Source organism: Miniopterus schreibersii, assembly GCF_964146895.1.
Source record: "Miniopterus schreibersii genome assembly, chromosome: 12".
Classification (NCBI taxonomy): Eukaryota; Metazoa; Chordata; class Mammalia; order Chiroptera; family Miniopteridae; genus Miniopterus; species Miniopterus schreibersii.
In genome coordinates, this window is record NC_138112.1 from 68,126,424 (window position 1) to 68,151,809 (window position 25,386).

The following is a 25,386-nucleotide window of genomic DNA, read 5'->3' on the forward strand; positions in this document are numbered from 1 at the left end:
CCATATTCTCAATTTTTAGTACCTGGTTTTACCATCCCTCCTAACTTCAGCCAGGATGTTATCTCCTGGCTCTTCTCAGTAGCTCAGGTTTTTATCCTTCAAAATTTGCCTTCTCTACCTGATAACACTATTTGCGGGAAAGGACGACCTTAAGACCCAAGGCGACAGACCCCTCTTTGGGAACAGTAAGGAGATAAGCATTTGAAGCAGGTTCTGCAGCTGCATTTCAATGTGATTGGAGTAATAATTTTTCATTCTGTACTGCATCTTTCTCCACTTACCAAATGGGAGTCCATGCCCTCTCTGCCTCATGGTCTTAACATATTATGACACATCCAGAAAAATTCATAAAGCGCCTTGCAGAGTGGGCCTACTCCACCCTGGTTTTCACTTTATTTCATTGGACTCACAGATGGGAACGCATCGGACAGAAGACAACGGCTCTGGAATTGATGGGAAAGAGATTCCATCTAATGAAAGCAAAAAGAGACGTCTAAAACACGTAATCTGCTGGCCCGAAAATATTCACATCGCTATGAAGGATCACTAATTCGCAGACCGCGACCACTTCGGCCGCAGCAGCTGACAGAACCTGTTACTTGGCCACGCCCCTTGCGCCTGTTCCCCCCCCGAGGGGCGGGGCGTGGGGAACGCGGAGGGACCGTTCCCGCGCCTGCGTCCTGCGTCGCTGGGCGCCCCGACGCGGCCACCGCCCACCCCCGCCTCCCGCCCCACGGCCCTTTGTGCGTCTGCGCACTCGCACTCCCGCCCTCTCGCTGTGCTCCGCGGAGTCAGTCAGTCCGTCGGAGTCTGTCCTCGGAGCAGGAGGAGCGAAGAGATTTCGAAGAGCCCCTTGTCCTATTATTTTCTTTCCCCTCCCTTTCTCCCGCCCCACATCTCTCTTCACCCCTCTCTCGTCCTTGCGCAGCCATGGCGGACCTGTCGGCGGCCACTCAGTCCCCGTCAGTCTCCTCGTCGTCCTCCGGGACCGAGCCCTCCGCGCCCGGCGGCGCCGGGAGCCCCGGTGCCTGCCCCGCCCTAGGGGCGAAGAGCTGCGGCTCCTCCTGTGCCGGTGAGGCGCGTCGGGGAACCCCGCCCTCGGGGGGGTGGGGGGTGGGGGTCTAGGGGAAGGCAGATCACCTTCCCCGCTGGAGGCTGCGGCCCCCGGGGACCGGCGTCTGGAAATGGGCTAAGGGGGAGGGGAGCGTAAGGTCGTGCCGGTGGTGTGGAAATAACGGGGTGTGAGGAAAACAGGTCGGGGGCGGGGAGATATTCTAGAGAGTGGGCGTTAACGCCAAGACCAGGTGGGGAAAAACACCAGATCCCGGAGCAGCCCACGGAACCGGGCGATTTAGAGGAGGAGGAGGTGCAGAGGATTGGGGCAGGTTGGTCGCCGGAGAAATGATAGGATTTTAAGGGGATGGTTGTGGAAGGGTTGCATTGCAAGTTCGCAGACAGGTGTTGACATAATCAGACATTCATGGTAGTCGTCCAAAAATTTTTTTTTTGGTTGCCGATGCGGAGGACGAGGAAGTTTAGTGGAAACATTGAAGCCGTGTTCTATACCGTTTTTATCTGCCTTTAATTTTCTGTAGCTAGACTCCCCAAATGCCCGATTTTTCTCAGGCTCCGAGGTAGAGGGAGGCGTGATGAGAATAGCTCAGGGAAGATTTGGGAGGGAGCTGCTGATGGTCCAAGATGGATCCGTGGCTGCTTCTGCAACACCGCCTGATCTTCCCTGCGCGGCGTGGGGGTGGGGACGTTCAGTCAATCGCTTATATTCTAGAAGATAATAAATAGAGTCAGGCCCAGCCATCGTATTTTGATTTCATACTTTCTGTGGGCTGCTATTGATCGCATTATAACAAAAGGGTGTGTTTACCGCAGAAAAGGGGGAGGGGGAGATATTCAGACAAAGCAGGGGCTGGTGGAACCCCCTTCTTGCATCTCTGTGAAAGACGAGGAGGGAAACTGCAGGCCGCTTTAGTTTCCATTGTATACGCGCCCGCCTGTTGGTGGGAGCTGGCTGGCAAGCTCCCCTACGGCCGAGATCTGCAGTGCAGATGCCTTCTCGAGTAGAAAAAAATGTACCCTGAGCAGGTGGTAGGTTTTAAAGGACCTCAGCCTTCGAAGGAAAAAAAAGATTTTTGTCAAAGGAAGGGCCATAAGCTTGGAAGAGTACAGATAATAACTATTTAGTTACCTTAAAGGATTTTGAGAGATTTTTAAATGCTTCATTGTCTCCTTTGCCAGAATCTTGTGTTGATCATTATAAAGAACTTAACATATCTGATCCTAGCTTTAAGTATATTCTTTATGTGTTTTTTGAGCATAAGAGTTTTGGTACCCTGTTGGATTTTTCAGTGTGGTTATGACCACTTCAGTATTAACAGAAGAGGAAGCTTCTGCAAGGTCAAGATTAGCTGTCCAGATACAGTAATGAGGCAGCAAATTTAGAACCCTTGTTTTCTTTAAATCACCAGCGTTTCTCCTCCCAATTTTTGTGTTCTCGGAAAAGGTCCAGGTGAACAGCAGCTTTCCTATAACTTAGCAACTTGGTGTTTTGGCTAATAACTTGTCATTGCTTACTGTTTCCGTTACTGGCCCTTTTGTGCATATCTTTTGATTTTTCTTGATTTAAAATTTTTTATTCACCTAAAAAATAAACTCGATAGATTCCCTGTCTTAAACTCTTATCAACTGAAAATGTGTATTAATAATGTAAAAATCATTAATACGGTTTTGGTGGGCCCAATGTAAGATCCTCATTTGTCAAGACACTACGTGAAGAGTTTAGCTTAAGAGATACTGTCATGTATAGTCATCATTTCATTGCAGAATGTTTTCTCCATCTCTCAAAGGAAATGTCATAAGCTTCTGCACCATGAAAATAAGATGGACTTTGTTATTCCAAAGTTTAACTCATTTAAAAAGGGTAATGAGAAAAATCTACCTTGATAGTTTAAAAATCTACGTGTGTTGATGTCAACCTTCAGCTTCACGTTATTTCACCAACCTCCTCTTGGTTTTAGGGACTTTGAAAAAGTAAAAGAAGAGTAAAGGACTTGGTGTCCTTTAGGAAATAGTTTTGTCTTGCCTGACCTGTTGAGTAACGATTTTAGAAATTCTTGTTTCTACCTAAATGTAGAGAGTGAGTGATGGCACTCTCTGGTCGGTGCCGTAGGTGCTAGTGCAACCTGCAATGTAGTGTGCTTGGAGGAGGGAGTCAGGGGCCAGGATTGCCTTCCCAGATTTCTGCCTTTGAAGGAAACTGAAGATTTCAAGGCAGAAACTTGAAGTTGAGGTAAAAGAGATGTACATATTTAGGGTTCTTTTCAGGGTGAGTTGTATTATTGCTATGAAAATCATGATGCCAAAATAAAGTGGCTTTTCTTCTATCTGTCCTAGGAAATTAACTCAAAGCAAAAACAGCTTGGACAATTTTTTTTTTTTTAATTTATGCTTTAAATCTTTCCTCACTCATGAAACTTAGTTGTTCTGTGTATTTTTTTGTGGCATCATTTTCACACTTTGTTCTAACAAGTCAATCAAATGTGGTATATAATTTGTATTTTCCATCTTAACCCTTAAATGAAAAGGACTCTACTTGTTCAACACTAACATTATGTGTATTATATTCATATCAAATTATCAGTGGCACTGTAATATGGTGATAAACACAGACTTGAGTCCCAGAGACATCTAGATTTTAGTTCTCTTATTAATTGTATGACCTAGTGCAATTGTATGACCTAAGCTTCAGCAATGTGCCCTAGACAAATTTGCCTTGCACCCTTAAATCCTAATTTTTATTGAATTACAATATCTAATATTTTATACATCTCTTTGCGGATTACAAACTTTTGCACGTAGATACAGAACAGCAATTGAATTACAAGTGAGAAATCATAATCTTTCTCATAATAAAGATCTTAATACCTTTTTCTTTTTAAAAATGAGTTTTTTTCAGCTTTTGACCCCTCACATTAATGTCTTAAAGCTGCTACCCCTTTCACTCAGCTGGTCTGTTAAAGAAGTGGTGGTTGTGGGCAGGGAAAGCCAAGATGTTTTGTAGATGGTTTGGCATGGCATCTATATGCTTAAATATTATTTACAGCATTCTGACCTTAATAAGTATAGTTATGATATATTATTAAACTCCTATCAGTGGAAGCAAGAGTATAGGAGACAGCAAGAATGGCCAGGTCAATATAGTTTACAAAATACCTGTTGATTTGGATGGTTTTTATTCCCTAGGAATAAAAGGTTTCTTATAATGCTGTTTTCTCTTAGGGTCAAATTCACAAGTAATTTAACCACTTTGATAAACAAACCAGTCTATATATATTTAACAGGCATAACTTAACCCAAAATTGAAATCCAGAGCATCAGTGTTTTATTTTAGAGATGATCTGGAAACAAAATAAAACTAATATAATTGCTTTTATTGTATTCTGTGGTGAGGAAATGATATATTCTTCCTGATACAGGAGTCACCTATTTAATCCTGTGTATTTCATGAATTTGTAAATGAAGTTTGGTAGCAAAAGAACTGGTGACATGACTGGTGACATGTCATTGAAGGGAAAGGGAAAGTTAGGGTTTCCAGTTTTGTTTGAGTCAAGAGGTTATTCTGTAGAAAGGCACTTCTTTTTAGACTAGCCATAATCCTAGAATTGATTAACTATGCATATTTATTGTGTGTACTTAGCTTATAGTTTGTGTTCAAACTTATAGTTAGCTTATAATTAATTGTTAATGATGAATTTATAATTGCCTAAACTGTACCGACTTGTGACAGATATGTAAAATTCATAGTAAAACCTTTTAAATAAAAATTACCAAGTTGATACTATGTTCATATAATTAAAACCAATTCAGGAAACTGATTTACCTTTTCTTGTTTATAATAGCTACTAATTCTAGAATTATTTTGGATCATTGGGTGTTATAGATGTTTTAGAAAAGGTGTATATGCTAAATAAGTTTAACCATAATCAGTATTGCTTGTGATTGCATCATTGAAGTCTTTTACTACATGTCTGTGACTTATGTAAGACATGTTACTCTGTGATATTGCAGTTTCACAGAGAATCCCTTTAAATACTGGATAGGATTTGCATTTGTATTTTACATTATTGGGAGGGGGCACTGTCAGGTAGCCCACTCTTGTGGTCTTTTTAAATTGCAAAGAAATATTCTTAATCTGTGTTCTCCCTGTAAAAATTAACTTTTTTTTCTCCCTGTATGCACATCATCATGACCTAACCAAAAGAGGACATGTGAGCCTTTTGACATGTTTCTCACTGGCAGCTTGCCCTTCAGGGTATATGGAAGGGTAAACCAATACAGGGCTCTTTTTGTCCTGTTACTGGAAAGCATTTCAACGGTGAACATTGTCTTCATTTTATATAGGAGGTAGAGATATTTAATTTTTATATCTTACACTTGTGTATTGCTTTATGGTTTAAGTTGTGCCCATACATTAGCTTAATTTAACAAATATTCAAGCAAACATTTAAGCTCTTTGTTAGTTGCAGTGGGAGATAAGAAAGTAAATAAAACATATCCCTCTAAAGGCTATCTTCAATAGTAGAAAGACTTGTATTATGTTATTTGTGAGGTAGTCAGGTAATGATATAAACCTCATTTTACAGATGAGAAATCAGACTCAGAGATTAAGTGATATGACCAAAGGTTGGTGGCTGTGAAATTGAGGATAGGATAAAACTAAGGGATTGAGGGCCCAGTTCAGTTCTCTTTCAAATATACACACTTCTCTTTAAAATTTGAAATGTGATAGAAGTGGTTCACTCACCCTCTTGAATTAAGTTATCAGTTTTAACTTTGAGTTAATTTCTGGTCCCATGGTTTCTAAGCCAGGTGTGTTTTTTATTCCACTGTTCTACAGAAACTTCTCGTCAGGTTCACCAGTTATTTTCCACATTGTTAAATCCAGTGGTCACTTCTCAGCCCTCATCTTAAATGTTCTTTCAACAGCTTTTGATAAAATCTTTGAAATACCTTTTTCAATTTGTCATTCATGATACCACACACACTCTAACTAGCTGCTCCTCCAGTGTCTCCTTTGCTAGTTTTTTTTTTTTGATACATAATTCACGTAACATAAAAAGCACATTTAAAAGTGGTTTTTAGTATTGTTGTGCAACCATCATTAATTTATTTTCCCAACATCTAAAATTCAGAGTGCTCTAGGACTCACTTCTTAGAACTTTTTTCTGTTTTCATTGGTCTTATTTATGACATCCATCTTGTGGTTTGAAGTACCATTGATGACTTCCAAATCTTTTATCTTCAGCCTCCATGTCAAATAGGCATCTCAGGCTTACCATGTGTAAACTGAACTCCTGATCTTTCCTTTTAAATCTGTTTCTCTCACAGTCTTCTCCATCTCAGTAAATGTCCATTGGTCTTTTTTGCCCAAATCAAAAAGCTTGGAGTCATCCTGGTCTTTTTTTCCTTCATACAATGATCAGCAAATCCTGCTGATTCTACCTTCAAAGTACATCCAGTGTCTGGCCAGTTTTCTCAGTCTCCATTGCTACCACCCAGCACTGCTTGCCAGGCTACTAGTATAGCTCTCCTGGATTATTCCAGTTGCCTCCTAACATCTCCACACGTTCTCCCTTGCCTCTCTTCAGTCTATTCTCTGCACAGCAGCTGGTGTAAATCTGTAAAAAATTTAAGTTGGATCATGTCACTCATGGGTACATGTTTCGTTGGCTTCCCATCACAGAGTAAATGCCAAAGTCCTTAGAGGGTTTATGAAGCCCCGTGTTGTCTGGCCCCTCCTCCTCGATCATCCCATTTCAGTCCTGCTGACCTCCTTGCTATTTTTCACAGCAAAAATACCCTCTGCCTTAGAGTCTTGCTTGCTGTTCACTCTGCCTAGAGTGCTCTTCTCCCACATATCCTCACAGCTCTTCACTCTCCCTTACCTTCTTTAGGCCTTTGGCTGGCCAACTTACTTAAATGTCACAAGAGAAAAAGGAAAGGAAAAAAATACCTTATAGGCCTCCCCAGCTTTATTTTTCTTACCATTTGTCATCATCTCTCTTACTATGTATTTGACCTATTTATTTTATCTGTCTGTCTTCCACACCAGAATTTAAGTCCCATCAGAGCGGAGGTTTTTGCTGTTTTGTTCACTGTTCTGTCCCTAATGCCTGAACGGAACCTGGAACAAAGCGCAGGCCCTTGGATATTTTGAATAAGAGTAGAAACCTGACCATTTTTGTTCCACAACTAAAACTAGTCATCTCATAATAGGTATTCATGAAATTGTTGTGGAATAAATGAATGGATGAAGAAACTCTACTCCCAGAAAAGCATGCATATAAATCAAGTATTGCATAAACTTTCACAGGGTTCATGAACTACTGTGAACTCCATTCTTAAACCTCAGGTTAAGAACATTTGGTTTTTGAAAATCGTATTAGAAGCTTTGCAAAAACTCATAAGAAAATTGATATATCCATTTAGGTACTGAGGAGAGAGTTTTCATGTAAGCCCATAAAACTCTGTAATAAATATATCTTATGTTTAAGGTTGGCTTCTTTCACTATTATCATTACTTGTGGACTCTAGCCTGTTTTCCACTAACGACATTACTCCAGAAAATTTACTCATTCCATTTTTTCTTTCTGTTAGATTTTCTCATTTTGTTTCTTTTGCAACAGGAGTTCTGCTTGTTTTAACCACTTGAATGCCACATTTTGGTCTGTTAGAAAGACTCACTTCCAATAAGGACCCAATGGTAGGCTAGTCTGATGTGTCAGAATTTTAAAATATGTTAAAATAAACTTATTTTAATTTTAATTTCAATCTTACACCTAACAAATTCTGAGATTTTGATTTAATACATTTTGCACATTATTTGGAGAAGGAAAAGACATTCCTAAAAGTAACTATAGTGCTGTTTTAAAGTTGGGTTATTAAAATATTTGTGATCAATTTCCTATTTACATGTTCCATTTTTTTTTTCTATTAGACTTTCTCATCTTGTTTATTTGCAACAGGAGTTCTGCTTGTTCTTCGTCTTGGATGGCATTTACCTTTACTCCGTAAAGGAAGGAAGGAAGCTCTCCAACTAGTGTAACCAAAGAATGAGCATCTTCATCGTGAACACCATTTTGACTTAAACTGGAGAGAACTACTAGCTACTACATTAATAGGACTAATGTCTAGTTACTACTCAGAGTCTATTTTTGAAATAATTTAAAAATCTCTTACAGTGTGGTTTTCACCAAGCATTTACTAAGCCTCTGATGTTTAGGCCTCTGTGTTCAGTGCCCTCTATGTGCTGGCATCATATTCTGTGCCTTAGGTAAGATGTTTCTGAACTTTAAGGTACTTCCAGTCAGGTTGGAAGTTATTTCCAACAGGAAATAAATTGAATTTCTTAAACTGGATATTACATCTTATCTAGGTTTATTGGTTCCAGAGGACCAAAACATTATTACAATTGGTCTATTTTTATAGTAGCTCTAAATACATAAATAAAAATCAGCCTGCCAGTTTATGTAGTGTGGGAAATGCTTAGTGACTTGCTTCCAGTGAGTACAGTATGGAAGGGTGGGGAGCAGTGCCACCGTGGAGAAACCTGGCAAACTACCTCAGCCAGGGGATTAAGATTAATATCATCAGTGATAAGTCATATTGATAGCATGTACTTTTTACCTGATACAACAAGGATGGCCCTTCACCTAAGTAGTATTCTTCCCCAAAACCCATATCTCCAGTCTATCTCCAGGGGAAAAACATCAGACAAACCCAAATAGAGGGACATTCTGTAAAATATTTTTCCAGTGGCCTAGTGGCTCAGTTGGAGAGTGGTTCCATATGCTGGTAGGTTGCGGGTTTGATCCCTGATCAGGGTGTGTATGGGAGGCAACCAATTGGGAGGCAATCAGTTGATGTTTCTCTCTCACATGGATGTTTCCCTCTCTCTCCCTCCCTTCCTCTCTCCCTCTCTAAAAATAAAATCATATCCTCTGGTGAGGATTAAAAAACTCAACATCATCAAAAGCATGTAAGATGAGAAATTGATATAGTCCACAGGAGTCTAAGAAGACTAGACGACAAAATGTAATGTATCCTGGATAGGATTTGGGAACAGAAAAAGGACATTAGGGGAAAATTAATGAAATCCAAATCAGTATGGGGTTATTAATAATGTATCAATATTAGTTCATTAGTTTTCACAAGTGAAACAGTTTAACACTAGATTTAAAAAAAATTTTTTTTAATTGATTTGAGAGAGAGAGCGATTTGCTGTTTCACCCATTTTATGCATCATTGGTTGATTCTTGTATGTGCCCTGACTGAGGATTGAATCCGTAACCTTGGCATATTGGGATGGCACTCTAACCAACTGAGCTACTCTGCCAGGGTTGGATTTTTTTTTCTCCCTGTAGTTTTGACAGTTTGTTGCAGCTTAAAGTATTAGGAGGATTGAAAATCCAGCTGTGTAAAGACTAAGAAGATTATTCATGCCCTAGCCGGTTGGCTCAGTGGTTAGAGCATTGGTCCATGGACTGAAGGGTCCCAGGTTCATTTCTGGCCAAGGGCATGTACCTCAGTTGCAGGCTCAATCCCTGGCCCTGATTGGGACGTGTGCGGGAAGCAACCAATCGATGTGTCTCTTTCGCTCGTTCCCTGCTGGCTCCCTTCCACTCTCTCTGAAAAGCAGTGGAAAAAATATCCTTGGGTAATGATTAAAAATAAAAGTTCCATTCATTCCTCAGTCTTCAGTGTCTGGCCCCCTCCCCACCACTCTAACCATATAGTCATCAGTGCTGAATTACTTTATTACTTAATTTCAGTGACCCATTTTAAAATCTTAACCACTCATTGGTTTTGTGTTTGTTTATCTTTATTGTTGAAAGTATTGCTGATTTCCCCCTCACTCATTGGCTTTTGACTCTCTCAATCATTCTCTAAAGTGTTCTTTCTCTAAGTGACACCATTTCCCCCTGTATTGGCCCCTTTTTGTTTTCTTCACCATTCTTCTTTCTTGCACCTCTTTGTATTGGTATATCTCAGGATTCCAGTGTAAAACCTCTCTAGTTCTCCCTGGGCACATTCATTCACTCCTGTGGTGTCAATTATCACCCAAATGTTAACTCCCAGGTATTAATCTATAGCCCTTACCTCTCTCCTGAGCCTGTCCATAGTGATAAACAATTTCCACTTAGATATGCCTTAGACAAGTTATTTTTTTAGGCAAAGTTAATATAAGGAATTCCTTCTTTGTTCCATACCCCAATCAGCGGCATTTTATTTATTCCTTCAGTCCTTTGACCTCTCCAGTCTTCAACATCCAAATGATTCCAAGTTCTGTCTATTCTGTCTCATCAAACCTATCCCCTCATTCCCATCCTCACCACCTTGGTTCAAGCCCTCATGTGTCTTGCCAAGATTATGCAGTAGCTTTTCAATTAGGTCTGTGCTCTACACTGCTGCCACAGTTCTTTTAAAAATACATGTGATATTGTCACTCCCAAACTTTCTGAGTCCTCATTTCACATAGGCTGTAATCCAAATTTCATTACATGACTTTTAAAGCCACTTGGAATCTGGCCAGTGTTCCTTCTCTCCAGAATGCCTTCCCCTTCCTTGTTCACCTTTATGACCAAGTTTACCATCTCTTCTGCTGTTGACCCTAGTGACTGCCTCCGCTGCATTCCCACAACTCATGAAGTTTTACTGGTTTGAATATTTCAGTTACTTGTCACCACTCTATGGTAATACAGTGCCTGGACCTGCCTACTTTAAGATAATGTTTGGTTTAATTAATAGCATTTGAGAATTAAGATCACCATTTTACCATTCTTGGGCTTGGTTTCCTGGAGCATAAATGAGGCGTGTGAGTACAGAGTGGTTTTGTAAGTTAGAAGCCTCAAGCCGTATTGTTGCAAACTATTACTCGTTATCGATGTTCTGTATCAGAATAGATGCTATGCATAAAAATTTTTATGTTGAAATTTTCCATTAGGAGGAGGTGTTAGGTGGAGGTGAGAAAGCAAGTTCACAGGATCTCTTTTGGCATTGGGCTTAGCATTTGGTTTTCAAGTTTATTCTGATTTAATGTTGAAGGTAAATGCAAATAGAAATGAACCCATCTGGAAACATTAAAGAAATAGATAGGAATGCTTGCTTTAAAAAAGGGAAGAACTATTTTTCATTTGTAGGAGTAAATGTGATAATACATTTTAAGATAATTAAAAAGCAGTGGGTTTTTAAATTCTGGTCTTGAGTTATTTACTGCCTGTTGTCCACTAAATTCTGCCTTGGTGTTAATATGCTCAATATTTATTGACTAAATAGTTTTCTTTCCCTTTTTTAATATGTTTTTACTGATTTTAGAGAGAGAGGAAAGGAGAGAGATAGAGAGATAGAAACATGGATGAGGGAGAAACATCCATTGGCTGCCTCCTGTAGCTCCCTCCTGGGGATCGAACCCACAAACCTGGCCATGTGCCCTGACCGGGAATCGAACTGGTGACCTCTTGGTTAATGGGTTGACACTCAACCACTGAGTCACACCAGCCGAGCAACTAAATAGTTTTCTTAAATTGTTGCAGGTATAGCTATGGTCCAGTCCTTTAAAGCAATCTCCTCACTTAAATATTTCTAATACTTGTGAAAACATTGTATAACTGCAAGAAAAAAAGGAGTTAACAAGTAAAATTAGTATATTCAGTGGCACATTTAGAGGGTTTTGTTTGTCACATGCTGTGCTCATTAGTTTTTTTTCCATTTTTACTGAAAAGGTAATTTATATTCTTGGTTTGTTTGATTTTTTTTTTTTTTTTAAGGGCCAAAGGTTGTAATGAAAAGCAAATCTTCCTCCCATCCCAGACCTCAAAGTCCTCTTTGCTAGTCCTTTTTGTTGCCAGTTAACAGATGGGGGCACACTGTAGGCACTTCGGCACTTTGCCTTTTAATTTAATGTATCAACATATTTATATCAGCAGCTATACTTGAAGCTCATTCTTTTTCATATCAGCAAGTATTCCATTGTTTGGATGAAATGTTTAGTCTTCTATTGATCATTTAGGTAATTTCTAGTACTTATAACCAGCGCTCTTATAAATATCCTCATACACATGTGTTTGTACATATATGCAAATATATCTATAGGTTAAATTCCCAAAGTATAACTACCACGTTAAAGAATGTGTGTGTGGGGGGAGGTATGTGCCTTTAAAATTTTTATATATGTTGCCAAATTTAGAGGAGTATAATTTTAGAAGATGAAGATTTCTCATGTAGTCGTATTTTGTTATATATTTTTGTGAATTGTGTTATATATTTTTTAAGTATTCAGGGTCAACTTTGCATACTTGCCAGCTATGCATGTTTAAATGCTCATATATTAGTGACTAACTCCACAAAGTGCAGTTTAAAATGGTTAAAAGTAAATATCAATTAATAATCAGATACCTTTTTTTCCTTTCCCACAAAGAGTTGCAGGAGAACATTATCTTTCTCGAGGCTGTACTTGTTTAACAAAGCTAGGAGTCCCTCTTTTCTTCCTTTGGAGGTGAGACTATTTGACACACACCCCTCCTAAAATGGATTAACTTTTAGAAATGCATCTGAAAACGAAATAAGGTTTTGCTGCCAGGTGAGTGAAAACAGTAATTGGAAATGAAGACTTGGGTTTTTCCTCTTGCTTAAACCCAATAAAATTATGATGCTTGGCCAAAATAAAATAAAAGTTAAAATTCCTGTGTGAGGTTGTCAGATTCTCACGCTGTATATTTTCTTTCAGATTCCTTTGTTTCTTCCTCTTCCTCTCAGCCTGTATCTCTATTTTCGACCTCACAAGGCAAGTCTGTCATTTTTTTATGTGCATTAATAAAAGAAAAATGTTGAGAAAGAGGCTGTAACTGGGGATGTTTGGCAGAAGTTTTCTGTTGCCCCCACATCCCTTAAAATAAAAACTACAAGCCAGTTCTTTATACTATTTAGCAGTTTCCAATGCATTTCCTGTAAAGGTTAATAAAGTAGAACTAGGCTAGGTGGACCCTTTAACACATCATAAGCTTGAGGTGTGGTTTTGAGTATTTCTTAAAAATTAAAAACTCGCCCACAGAATTTGGAACAGATAAAATTGTGGCTCAGAAAACAACCCACCCCCAGAATGCATTTAACTTACTGCTTTGGAGAGGTATTGGGTGTGGAAAAACAGTATAAAGGTGTGCTTCCGCTGAACTAGTATACTATCTTAACTAGAGTTTTTCAGTGTGAACTTCTCTGAGCTTTGTCCCAAGAGCTAGGCTAGCTCCAAATTGCCTAGGAACATTGAACAAATCAGTTGACTTCTTGGCAAGCGAGGCTTGTTTTCTTACAGATTAAGCTCTGACTTTGTTTTTTAATCTCTGCCAACCAATGAGGAATGGAATCTGAGTGAGATGGCTATAGGTTTGTGGAGGTAGTAACACTGCCAAGAAGCTGGAAGAGAGAGTGCTGTGTGCTTTGTTCATTTGCACTAATAAGGAAGCGCTGTTTTGTTTGTGCTGTTGTACTTGACATCAAATATAGGTCAAAGGAAAACCCTTATTTTTAAAAAGGTAATTAAGCTCACTAGATAGATCTAAGAACCCTGTGCAAACAGTTTATTGTCCCCACTGAATTCCCTAGATGCAAAGTCTGGATGCTGGCTTGTTAGGAAGGCTGATCATATAAGAATAAAAACGTAGTAAGGTAAAATAAACACAGCAAAATTTTTTCAGGGTTTAATCTGCTTCTTAGGAAACATGATAGATAACTTGTTGCTTTTAAGTGATAATTTGTTGCTTTTAAATGTGCTAACATTAGAGCCCCCAAACCCTTTATAATGTGCCTCACTGTTTTGATATCTTGCGGGTCAAATCATGACCTTTGAAATTAAAGTGTTTACATGAAAAGATATGAATGTTAGAAAGTAACTCAAACCTATAAAGTGATTCTTGACATTTGGAACCCGACCAGAATGATATTTTTAAGGGTTTTTCCCCGCCCTCATTGGAAATTTAATAATTTAGTTGAACAGGTACTACATTTATTCTACTCTGGAAAATAAACCAGTAAAAATACAATGTAAATAGAACAAATAATTACATTTTTCTACTGTAAGTATTTCATATCTTTTAAAATACATTCTTTGTAGTTACCACTTTTTTAATATAGAGGGAATAATTGATGTCCTAAGTAGTGTAACAGTGCAACCCAAGCACAACATACCTAGTGTATGGAATGTTGAGAAGATAACTATCATAGCTTTAAAAATTATTTTAATTGTTGTTAGGAAAAAGTACGCATACACTCAAGTAGAAGGGAGGCAAATAAAAAGGATTTTTTAAATTAAAAACTAATGTTTAAGTAGGCTTCAGTTTCACAGTGAGTATGAGAGTTTGTAAAAGAGAGTAGATTTGCCATTCTTTTAGCTTATAGAGAGCTAATTTGAAATCAATAAGCATGTCCTCAGGTGAGGATTTAAAAAAAAAAAGTTATTTTGACCAGTGCAGATTCAGGATAGTGTTATTGCTAAAAGAGTATTGTCATATCCATGAAGGTGTTCTAATCCAGCCTTTTTTGTGGCATTTTCTTTTGGAAAGCAAACAACCACGCACGCACGCACATACATGCGAACACATAATGGAAAAATAACCCAGTTGGTGCTCTACTGCATTGGTAGGTCTAAAGATCAGCCTGTTCAGTTGTTTGAGGTAACACTTTGGCAAGTGATTAGGTGTGTTCTAGGGTAGCCAAGACTGGTGCTTCTACTCTGCCTTGATAAAAATAAGGGAAGACCTGGCTGGGTAGTTCAGTTAGTGTTGTGCGGATACGCCAAGATTGCAGGTTCAGTTCCCAGTCAGAGCACATACAAGAATAACCAGTGAATGCATAAATAAGTGGAACAACAAAATCGATGCTTCTTTCTCCCCACCCCACCCCCCAAATAAAATAAATAAAAATAAAATTTAAAAATAAGGGAAGAGAAGATGTTGGTATTCTACCTGCAGAGATTAGCTGAGACCAGTTCTGCCCACCGCAGGCCTTTCATAGTAACTACTGCCCCCAACAGGCACCTTGAGTCCATCACTGGCACTGACCCAGCTAACTAACTTGTCTCTGGCTTCCATATCCCTTAGCATGATGCCTTGGATAATTGTGCCTCACTTTTATGTATATCTAAACCATATCGAGCAATATGTAACAGTAATTAAATGAGACATTTTCATATTAAAAAATGACATTTTTAGTCCTGAAATATATGCTTATCATTATATGGGCTTCAGTGAGATGCATATACCAAAAACTGTTAATAATTTGGACCAAGTAAAGAAAGGCAGTTTAATGTTTCAAAAAGAAATTATGTAATATTTATTAAGTTGTACTAATTTAAGGTATATAGCTACTTAGCTAGCAGATTAAGGTTTTTGAAAGCTAATGAATAGATTTGTGGTGAGAATGTCAGTGGAATAATCAGTTTTACTCCTGAGTAGGTCTTTTGCTTATTGATTCCATTTTCTCATTAAAGAGTTAAATTTCAGCCTAATCCCTCAGCATTTCAAAATAGGGAAGTAAATTTTAATAATGTTTTCCTGTATTGTAAAATAAAGATATTGACAGGGGTATAGATATAGTATGTCGCTAATTTTTATTGAGCTTATATGATGCTCAGTACTTTATTATTATTTTTTAAACTTATTGATTGCCCGGCCAGGCGTGGCTCAGCGGTTGAGCGTCAACCTAGGATCCAGGCGATCGGGGTTCGTTTCCCGGTCAGGGCACATGCCCGGGTTGCGGGCTCGAACAGTGACTCTCTCATCATTGATGTTTCTCTCTCTCTCTCTCCCTCTCCTTTCCTCTCTCTGAAATCAATAAAGATATATTTTTTAAAAAAAGAAGAAGAAACTTATTGATTGATTTTAGGGAGAGGACGGGAGAGACACAAACAGACATTGATTTTGTTGTTCCTTATTTATGCATTCACTGGTTGATTCTTGTATGTACCCTGATGGGGAAGTGAACCTGCAACCTTCGTGTATCAGGGCGACACGCTAACCAACTTAACTATCAGGCCAGGATGCAGTACTTTATATGAATTATCTCATTTAATCTCCATAGCCAATTTTATGGAGGAAAGATACTATTTACCAGTTGAAGAAACCAGGGTTTAAAATGGTGAAATACCTTGCTCAGTGTCACACTGTGACAGACCTACACCTTCAAAGCCCATGCCTGTAACCACTACCTAATGTAAAGATAAAGTATATTAGTTGTATTTTAGGGTTTACAGATATTTTTTGAGATGTCATTTTGAGGTTAATATTAAAATTACAAGAGCAGAAGAGGCAGAAATTACTATTTTCACCATATTACTGCTTTTAGTTATGCAATTTAGTATCATTTAGAGGATATAGTCCTTCCATCAAACACAAAGTCAAACTGAAATTTGGTTTCTACTTTTGAAACCTTTGATAAAAATGTAAGCTGGAAAATACTGATTTTCTTTAGAAAACATTGGAAGGAAAGTAGGTAAAAATAAGATTGGGGAGGATCTCCAGAATTAGAGTTGCATTTGCAGTAATCAACATTTGCATTCAATTTGAGTCCTGCAGTAGGCATCTGGAATAGGAAGTTAAACACTGAACTTTGGGGCAAGCGTGGTGGGGGAAAAACTTGCCAGTTACAGCCTTTTTTTTTAAACAAAAGCAAAACATTTTTCTTTGTACAAAAGAGACTTTTTGTTTAGGATCTAGCTTGGCTGCAAAGTGTCTGCTGGCTAACTTCCTATTTTGATGCTGCTGTGGCTGAAAGTTGCTGATGTTGTTTTGCACGAAAATTTGTCTTTCTTGTTTTGTGAACATGAGAAAATTCAAGTCTAGGGAAACCTATACCTGAATATTTCACACCTCCCTTGTATGAATTGGCATAGTAGGTATGTGAGGAAGTGACTTAGTGGCTCCTTACAGGCTGCCAGTCGGTCTTCACAGATATGTATGGCTTTTCCAAGTTACAGATTTCCTTTCATTACAAGTAATGAATGCGTGAGGGGTAGGGGGAGTAACCAGTAGCCAAATGGCAACCATACCAGATTTCTAAGCTATTCACTCATTTTCGGAAGAACTAAAGGACAGTTTAGGGAATAAGAAAGATATTTTGAAGCATAGAGTAAATGTATGTGGGTTTTTTTAGTTTGACTATATTTACTTGATGTGTACAGAGCATTCACTTGGAAGTTTTTTCATCATGTCATTTTTAACTCCCATCGTGTCCTGTAAAATAAAATACTTGGCATAGAAGAGGGAAAATTCTACCTCAGTTTCCTTACCGTATTTTCTAGCTGAATGGAACTTTTCCTTATTCCAATCAAAATTTCAAGTTAGTGTACTTTACAATTAGTGTATAGATGTATTTAAAGCAGGCACAAGGATAACTCCAGCCCCATCCCCTACTAACCTAGACGTTGTGCTCTGGGACAGTCTGGTGAGGAGTGACAGTGTCAGTGTCATCTGTGGGATTTTTACAGGACTAGAGTTCTGAAATACAGCTCAATTTTTCTGCTCTTCTAGAACTAATAAAATACAGTAAAGGTATGGTTCTCAAACCAGGTTCATTACCTGGGAAACTTATCATGCAGATTCCTGAGCTTTATCTTCCTCTGGAAATTCTGAGTCAGTAAGTCAGAGATAAAGCCTGTGAAGTACTAGTGAAGTACCAGTGGTTGCTGTAAAGTTTGAAAGGGACTATAAACGATGGTGCCAAAGGCTATTTTTGTGCTAGGTTATTAAATCATTCAGCTAGTGGGACATTGAACTAACATATACTTTGACCTTGGTGGTGATAAAGATCATTTGCTAAAACATTTCGTTCAGGAAACTTATCTTTCAACATTGGCTTACAATTTTTTTATATTGGGCTGCCTTAAATGTCTTTATCCACATAGAACCTAGCACAGTTTTTGGAATATCATAGGCATTTGGTTTGTACTAACTGATTTAGAAGTTGCATCACCCAAAATTTGAAGTGGATAAAAGCTCTTTAAATTCCTTTCTTTTACCTGTGAATGGTAGGAGGGAAAGTGTCTAAAACTCTGAATGAAGATTTTCTGTATTATATACCAGGGGAGGTGGTTATGATTTGACAATATGTCTTTTTTCTCTTCCCTAATAAAAAGGCAGATGGTCTGGAGTCTCTATGTCGGGAGAGATTTATTTTTATTTTTATTTTTTAGAATGTGCTGCTTGGGAACATTTATTGAGAATTTGCTAAGTGCCAAATACTGTTCTGAGCACTTCACACGTATTAATTCAGTTTAATCCTGACAGCAATTCTCAGGTTAGATGATTTAGTATCCCCATTTTTAGGTGAGATTAACAATCTGCCCAGGCCATGTGATTGGTAAGTGTAGTGAAAGGATCTTGCATCTTTTAATTGGAATTTTTGGCTTGGGCATGGTCTAGAAATTTAGAATGACTGCCAACTTAATTTTCTAATATTTTTTCAGAATTTAGAGCTTAAGAAGATAAGGGTAAACAAAGAGCTCAGTGCTGGGTCATTGGGGATGTTCTGTGGTCGTAGGTTAAGACGTTTTTCTCTCACCATGTATTGAGTCCCTTCTAGTAGTAGATGTGTGGCCATTGTTAATAGAATAATGCCATATTTTTAAGTGATTAGAATTCTTGAAAATGAATGTGCACATTGAATCCTGTTACAGCAAATAACTAGAAAATACCCATGATGAGGGAATTTTTTGAGAGACATTTGAGTGATGTTAAAAGTCTCTTTTATTGCATGTGAAGGGCTATCTTTTGAAAGAGCAGAGGGTATTGAACATTTTCTGAGATGTAAGATAATCTGGAGTTATTTCATCAGGGAGATTTACAGTGTATATATAGTATTTTAAAAACTAGCAATCTTCAAACTCCCTGGAGTTTTGTGCCATTTTACCAGACACAGACTTGGACAATACCAGTGACTTATTAAGTGCCGTACTGACTTATTGGAAGAGTCTTTGCTTATGTGAGCTGTTCTAAAAGGCTTATTAGATTCTGGTCTTTGTTCTATTTAATGCTTTCATTTCTTTTTATTTTAGAGGGAGAGGAAGAGAGAGAGCGATAGAAACATCAATGATAAGAGAGTCATTGATCAGCTGCCTCCTGCACGCCCCCTACTGGGGATCAAGCCCTAAACTTGGGCATGTGCCCTGACGGAATCGAACTGTAACCTCCTGGCTCATGGCTTGATGCTCAACCACAGAGCCATGCCGCCCGGGCTGTTTTCGTTTCTTTATAAACTCTTTATTTCCATTCCATTTTTTCTCATTGTCTTGGTGCAACTCAGTTCTGTCCAAGTTTGTTAGGGTTTTAACTAGCCAAGGAAACATCTTTTCATATTACAGAATCTTTAATTAAAATGCTTTTGGAGTGTTAAGAGTTCAAGAAAGATAGGAGAGGAGCAGAGCTTGGGAAACTGACAGGTTTGTGTCCTGACAAAGCATAGAATGTTTCTGCCATGTTCCCCGTGACCCCCACCGTGGGCGCTGTGTGTGCTCTGATTAGCAGTCAGTGTGGGTTGCGTGCTTTTTCATTTCATCAAGCCCACGGCCAAGTCATGCTCATTTTACTTCCCGGTTTTGCTTATTGTCTGTCTCCCGTTCTGTACTGTAAGCGCCACAGAAGGAAGGACATTTTCTGTTTTGTTCCTCTGCCTTTAACCTCGTTTCTAAAATGGTGTCTGGCACATGGTAGGCACTCAATAAATTTTTGTTGAATTATTAGTAATTCATTTTGCCCACTTTGGCCTGTAAGGTGACAGGTCTGAATCGTCTGAAATCTCATTCTCTATAAAACATGTAAACTGAGCATTCTCTGAGGTGGAGTCAGTTTTACATACCTCAGAGTTTTATTCCTGTTTGAAGGGAGGGGGTTCCCAAACAGTTTTACCTTAATCCAGATTTAGTCCATTGAATGTTTCCTGGTAGAAACAGTAACTAGTAAATTTAATAACAATACATAGCTCAGATTGTGGAATATTTCTGATTTAAATATAGCCTATAGTTCTCTAAATTTCAGGTTTTTGAACCTTTTAACCTACAATGTCGAGCTTCATTTATATCCTTAATCCAGTCTTGCTGAATATCCATACTATGTAATGATAGATGTGACCATGTTTACTACATGAGAACTAAATATGAGTTACAGCTTAATTTTCTGTCCCACTAGTGCAGTCAGTACCACCAAACTTTTTCCCCTGTTTATAAAACAAAGACCTCTTACCCAGATTACAGTCATACTGTTCTAAAGGTCCAGTCCCTATAACATCAAATTTCAGTGATGTCTTGAAATAGAGGAGCGTTATCTGGCACTTGGAACATTTTTATAATAGTGGAATTTTATTCATTACAATAAGATACTTTATTTTTATTTTCATGTTTATAAAATTATTTTGATTAATTTTTCTTTTGTCTAATTATTAGGTAGCTTCTCACATGAAAAAGAATATAAGCTGAATAAGGGTAATCCCAAAGGTTTTTCTCTTTCACATCTTCCCAGTTACTCACACTCAAGGCATTGCTGTCTCTAGTCTTCTTAGGTCTCCCCTGTTCAACCTGCATCTTTGATTCATTCGTATGGAATGATTTAAGACCTGCTTTGTCCCAACTCCAAAGATACAACAGTGTGCAGGATGCACCACGATAGCGCCTGCCCTTGGAGCGGTGGTTTTGATCTTTCTCCTCAGTAGACACTTGCTAGATTGGGAGGTTGGTCCGTCAGTGGCTACTGTGATATTAATAACTGATACACCTTAATTGATGTGTACTTTTTAGAAGGACATTTTTGTTTTCTTTTTAAAATATGGTTGGGTGTTTTTTTTCATTGATTTCAGAGAGAGGAACGGAAAGGGAAAGAGATAGAAACATCAGTGGTGAGAATCGTCGATCAGCTGCCTTCTGCACACCCCCTACTGGAGATTGGGCCTAAACCTAGGCATGTGCCCTGAGTGGGAATCGAGCCATGACCTCCTGGTTGGTTCATGGGTCTACACTCAACCACTGAGCCACACCAGCCAAGCTAGAAGGACATTTTCTGTTTTAAAAGGATTTCTGGAGTTAACTCTTCTTAGGAAACTAATTTGTACAGTTCTGTTTTGGTTAAATTGGCAAGTTGGTGCAAGAGATTTTGGAACAGGCCAACTTTTTCAGTACCTTTAGTTTAAAATGTTGAGGCCATCTCTACCTGAGACCAGTCTTCCCAATGGGCAGAACAGAATAATTCTAGTCTGATTTTTAGGCTCAGAAGGGGGTTCACTGTATCTCCTGAAAATAAAAAAAAACTCTGTTCACTTTTTTCCCCCCTCAGATTCTCAAACTGGTAATAGTGGATTTTGTAGAAGTGGTGTGTTCTGAATTGTTCAGTTTACAGATAAGAGAATATTAGTACTTCATAATATCATATTGTTTTATATGGGTTGCGTTGTTTCTGTTAAATAGCTCTACCAAACAAAGGTGGGAAAACTTCCCCAGATTTCTCAGTCTCATTTCTTCTTTATGCTTTCCCTTTACAGTGGAAAAAGCAGACTGAAAAGCATTTGTCGTGAATTTTTTGTTGTTGTTATTTGCAGTCTGTAGCATGATGTGGCTTTTCTGTTTCTCCTATGACAATTTTATGCATGTCCTATAGGATAACTGTTGGCATTGTGTTGTTAAATATTTGTGTGTGTGTATATATACATCCTGTGTATATATATGTAATTTTAAAAATAAAAAGCATGCTGCTTGGCCTCACTAGCTAATGTGTAATTGTAGTTGGTAAACAATTTTTTTCTTTCAAATTCTAACCATAGAGGGATTGAGCTCTCTTTGCTCTAATGAGCCACCTTCAGAAATTAGAACTTCCTCCTTTCTTTCATCTTCTGAAACATGTAACACTGACCTTACAATACTACATGGAGAACAAAGCAAAGAGTTAGGCAGCCAGCCTGCTTTAGCCAAAGAAGGAAAAGGGAAAGACTGCTTGGCTCTGCTAGATGTGAAAGAGATGGAAAAGCCTCAGGGGACCAGTAAAGACGGAGCCAACTCCCCAGTTTCTGTTGCAGAAGGAGGTCACGGTAACCATCCTTCCATTCCAGCTGGTTTCCCAGATCGTCTTGCTTTTCTCTCAAAGGAAGTTGTTCAAATGGAGGAGCAAATAAATAAAGATCAAGAGTCCAAGAACCCACATGAGATACCAAGTAGGGATGACAAAACTGCCTTGGATGCTGATGACAAGTTCACTGTGCTCACTGCCCAGAAACCACACACTGAGCCGTCCCAGGCAGGAGGCATTTGCGCACGCTCCTTGTCCCCATGCACAGTTCCGGGAGCTGGGATCGCCGAAAAGGATTCCCCTGAGTCACCGTTTGAAGTAATTATTGACAAAGCAGCATTTGACAAAGAATTTAAAGATACATATAAGGAGGACGCAAATGATTTTGGTAGCTGGGCAATGCACACTGATAGAGAATCATCTGCAGACATTTCAGAGTCTAATGACAAAGTATTTCCACTAAGAAATAAAGAGGCAGGGCGTTACCCAACCTCTGCATTGCTTACTAGACAGTTTTCACACACAACTGCAGCGCTGGAAGAGGTGTCTAGATGTGTGAGTGATATGCATAACTTTACTAATGAGATACTGACTTGGGATTTGGTTCCCCAAGTGAAACAGCAGAGCGATAAATCTGACTATATCACAAAAGCTACAGGACTTGACATGAGTGAATATAATTCAAAAATTCCGGTTGTAAATCTTAAAACTAACACTCATCAGAAAATTCCTGTATGTTCTATTACTGGGAGCACTCCCATCACTAAGTCAACAGATGACTGGGCACAATCATCTCTCCCACAAGAAAATGCTGTCATTGAAAAACCTATACCAGACTGTTTCAATTCCGTAACAGACGCCAATATCAGAGGTGTTCGAGGCAATATGCAGAAACAAGATGACACACTTTCAGAGTTACCTGGGTCTCCATTTGAGAAATGTGTCTCTTTGGGTTCTGGAGTGGCCACAGTGAATGTGGTTTTACCTGATGGCCACCTGAAAGGTGAAATGAACTGGCAGAGCTCTGTGTTGGGAGAAGGGACAGAGGCCGATAGTTCTGGTGAGTCTGATGACACAGTAATAGAGGACATCACAGCCAATACTTCATTTGAAAGTAACAAAATTCAGGCTGAAAAACGTATTTCCATTTCTAGTGCTATTGTAAAAGCAGATGAAAGAGAAATCAAAGAGATTCTTAATTATAATAGGGAAACCAAAACATCTGAAAACTTTGAAGGGTCGATCAATGACTCTGAGCCAAAAGTTCAGCCTGATATTCTTAAAAGGAGTCCAGCTGGTATGGTGGCATGTTCCCAAGTACGCGATATGAACATCATGTTAGGAGATGTGAAACAGTCAGACAGAATGAGTGAAATTATTCCTGAAAAGTTTGTTGAAACTGAGGACCAAAAACTTCCTTCAGGAACATCTTCAAATGTTTTTAATGAGACAGAATTTTCACTAAATGTGACAGCCTCTGCCTATTTGGAGTCATTACATGGAAAAAGTATTAAAGATATAGATGATTCTTCCCCAGAGGACCTGATAGTAGCTTTTACAGAAACCAGGGAGAAAGGAATAGTAGATAAAAGTGAAGGAAATGCATTTGAAGCAACATCAAAGAAGACAACAGACTTCAAAACAACAACTCCTGTAGAAGTCTTGCATGAAAGTGAGTCAGGAGGTTCTGAAATTAAAGACATAAAAAGCAAATACTCTCAACAAAACAAAAAACCAAGTGGAAACGAGCTTCTGGATGTTTTCCCCATCCAAGGTACTTCAGTAGCATCTCTTGACTTCGAACAGGAACAGCTCACAATCAAAGCCCTTAAAGAACTGAATGAAAGGCAGGTTGAGAAGTCTGCTCCCACACAGGATAAAGTAGAATCTCCTTCTGAAGAAATACTCAAACAGACTTTCACATTTGCTCCAGAATCTTCTCATCCACAGGGATCACATGATGTCCTAGAATCCACAGATGTCAAGACTGGATCTGATATTGGGATTTCCAAAAAGCCCACTGTTATCAAAGAAGCTACTAGTGTAGGTTTTCTTTCCAGCCTTAGCAAGACTGAACTGGTAAACAAGCATGTCCTAGCAAGACTTCTGACAGACTTCTCAGGTAACCATTTACATTAGAAATACTGCATGTGGTTAATTCTGCTATGATTGATTATTTATCAGAGTGCCATTTTTCTTAGTCTCTGATTTGTATCACCAAAATTATGGCTAGGATAAAAACACACTGTAAATTTGGGGAAAGGTAGATTTTTTTTTTTTAATGGTTGCTGGATTTGGTTTTCTTATACAAATATTTCCCAAAGCAGTAGACTACTTGTTAAAATTAATATTCTAAAATAAAATTTTTTTTACTCCAGTTTTTTCTAGGTTTTCCTTTCCTTACTGGTTGACCCTAGGGTGAACACTTTTTAAGAATATCTTTATGCTCTAACTTATTTACAAAGCTTATTTTAAATCTCCATAATAATAGCACTACTTAGCACTTGGGTTTTTGGCTTTGGGCCTTGAGAAATCTATTTGGCAATCAAAGATAAAGGAATCCCTGCTGGGATAGACAGTAAATGAAATTTTTAATTAATTTCATCTTATACCATAGAGATTTTATGCTCTGAAAGTAGGTAACCTGTATTTTAGTACTATTTTGTGAGTAATACTTAAGACAACTCATGAATTCTTCTACTTTGGACCTTATTTAATATTCTTCAGGCCAAACTCATTATATGATACTGGAAGCCCTTCCCCTTATCTTCTTTTTATTTGAATGATTACTTTCCTAGCAGTTGCCTTCAGTTAAATTACTTCAAATGCTATCTGTTCTGGGGTCTTGGAAAGTGTAAGAAAAAAAGGATATATAAGGCCCTCCAAAAGGACCGTCATCCTCAAAATGATACCAAGTTCTGTACTTTATGGTCAGTGTTAGGTGCTATGTGGGCATCTATGGTTTTTCAGACTTTTGACAATAGATCCCTTTTTTCAAGTGAAATCATACAGGGAGTTACAATATTTAAAACAAAAATGAGATTGTTAGTATAAACTTATGTGTTTACCACTTGCCCTTTTTTCTGTAAGGTTTTATTATGCACAGAGTGGGGAGGGGCCTCAGTCCTTAGCAACTGGTTTCCTCTTCTCTTGCAGCCAGAACACTGCTCAGCTCCTCCCATGGGGGTGCCCCTCATAAGGAGTGAATCACACACCTCTCAGATCTTGTCCCTGACCACTTGCACTAACTTGATGTGCTTGGTGAGGTGTCCGAGACCCT

The 25,386-nt window shown here is 38.6% G+C and overlaps 1 protein-coding gene across 3 annotated transcripts in view; it reads left to right on the forward strand.

Annotated features, from left to right (window-relative positions):
- Positions 1 to 651: 651 nt before the first annotated feature.
- The window catches only part of RTN3 (reticulon 3), a 43,783-nt gene continuing 19,048 nt past the window's right edge, over positions 652 to 25,386 (forward strand). The window contains exons 1-3 of one of the 3 annotated variants that reach the window (XM_081153558.1): positions 842 to 1,072; positions 12,800 to 12,856; positions 21,865 to 24,228. In XM_081153558.1, the coding sequence (XP_081009684.1) occupies positions 931 to 1,072; positions 12,800 to 12,856; positions 21,865 to 24,228 (2,563 nt within the window). In that variant the 5' untranslated portion in view covers positions 842 to 930. Of the gene's footprint in view, positions 1,073 to 12,799; positions 12,857 to 21,864; positions 24,229 to 25,386 lie in introns of all 3 variants that reach the window. The other 2 variants (XM_081153557.1, XM_081153559.1) reach the window with 2 other exon arrangements.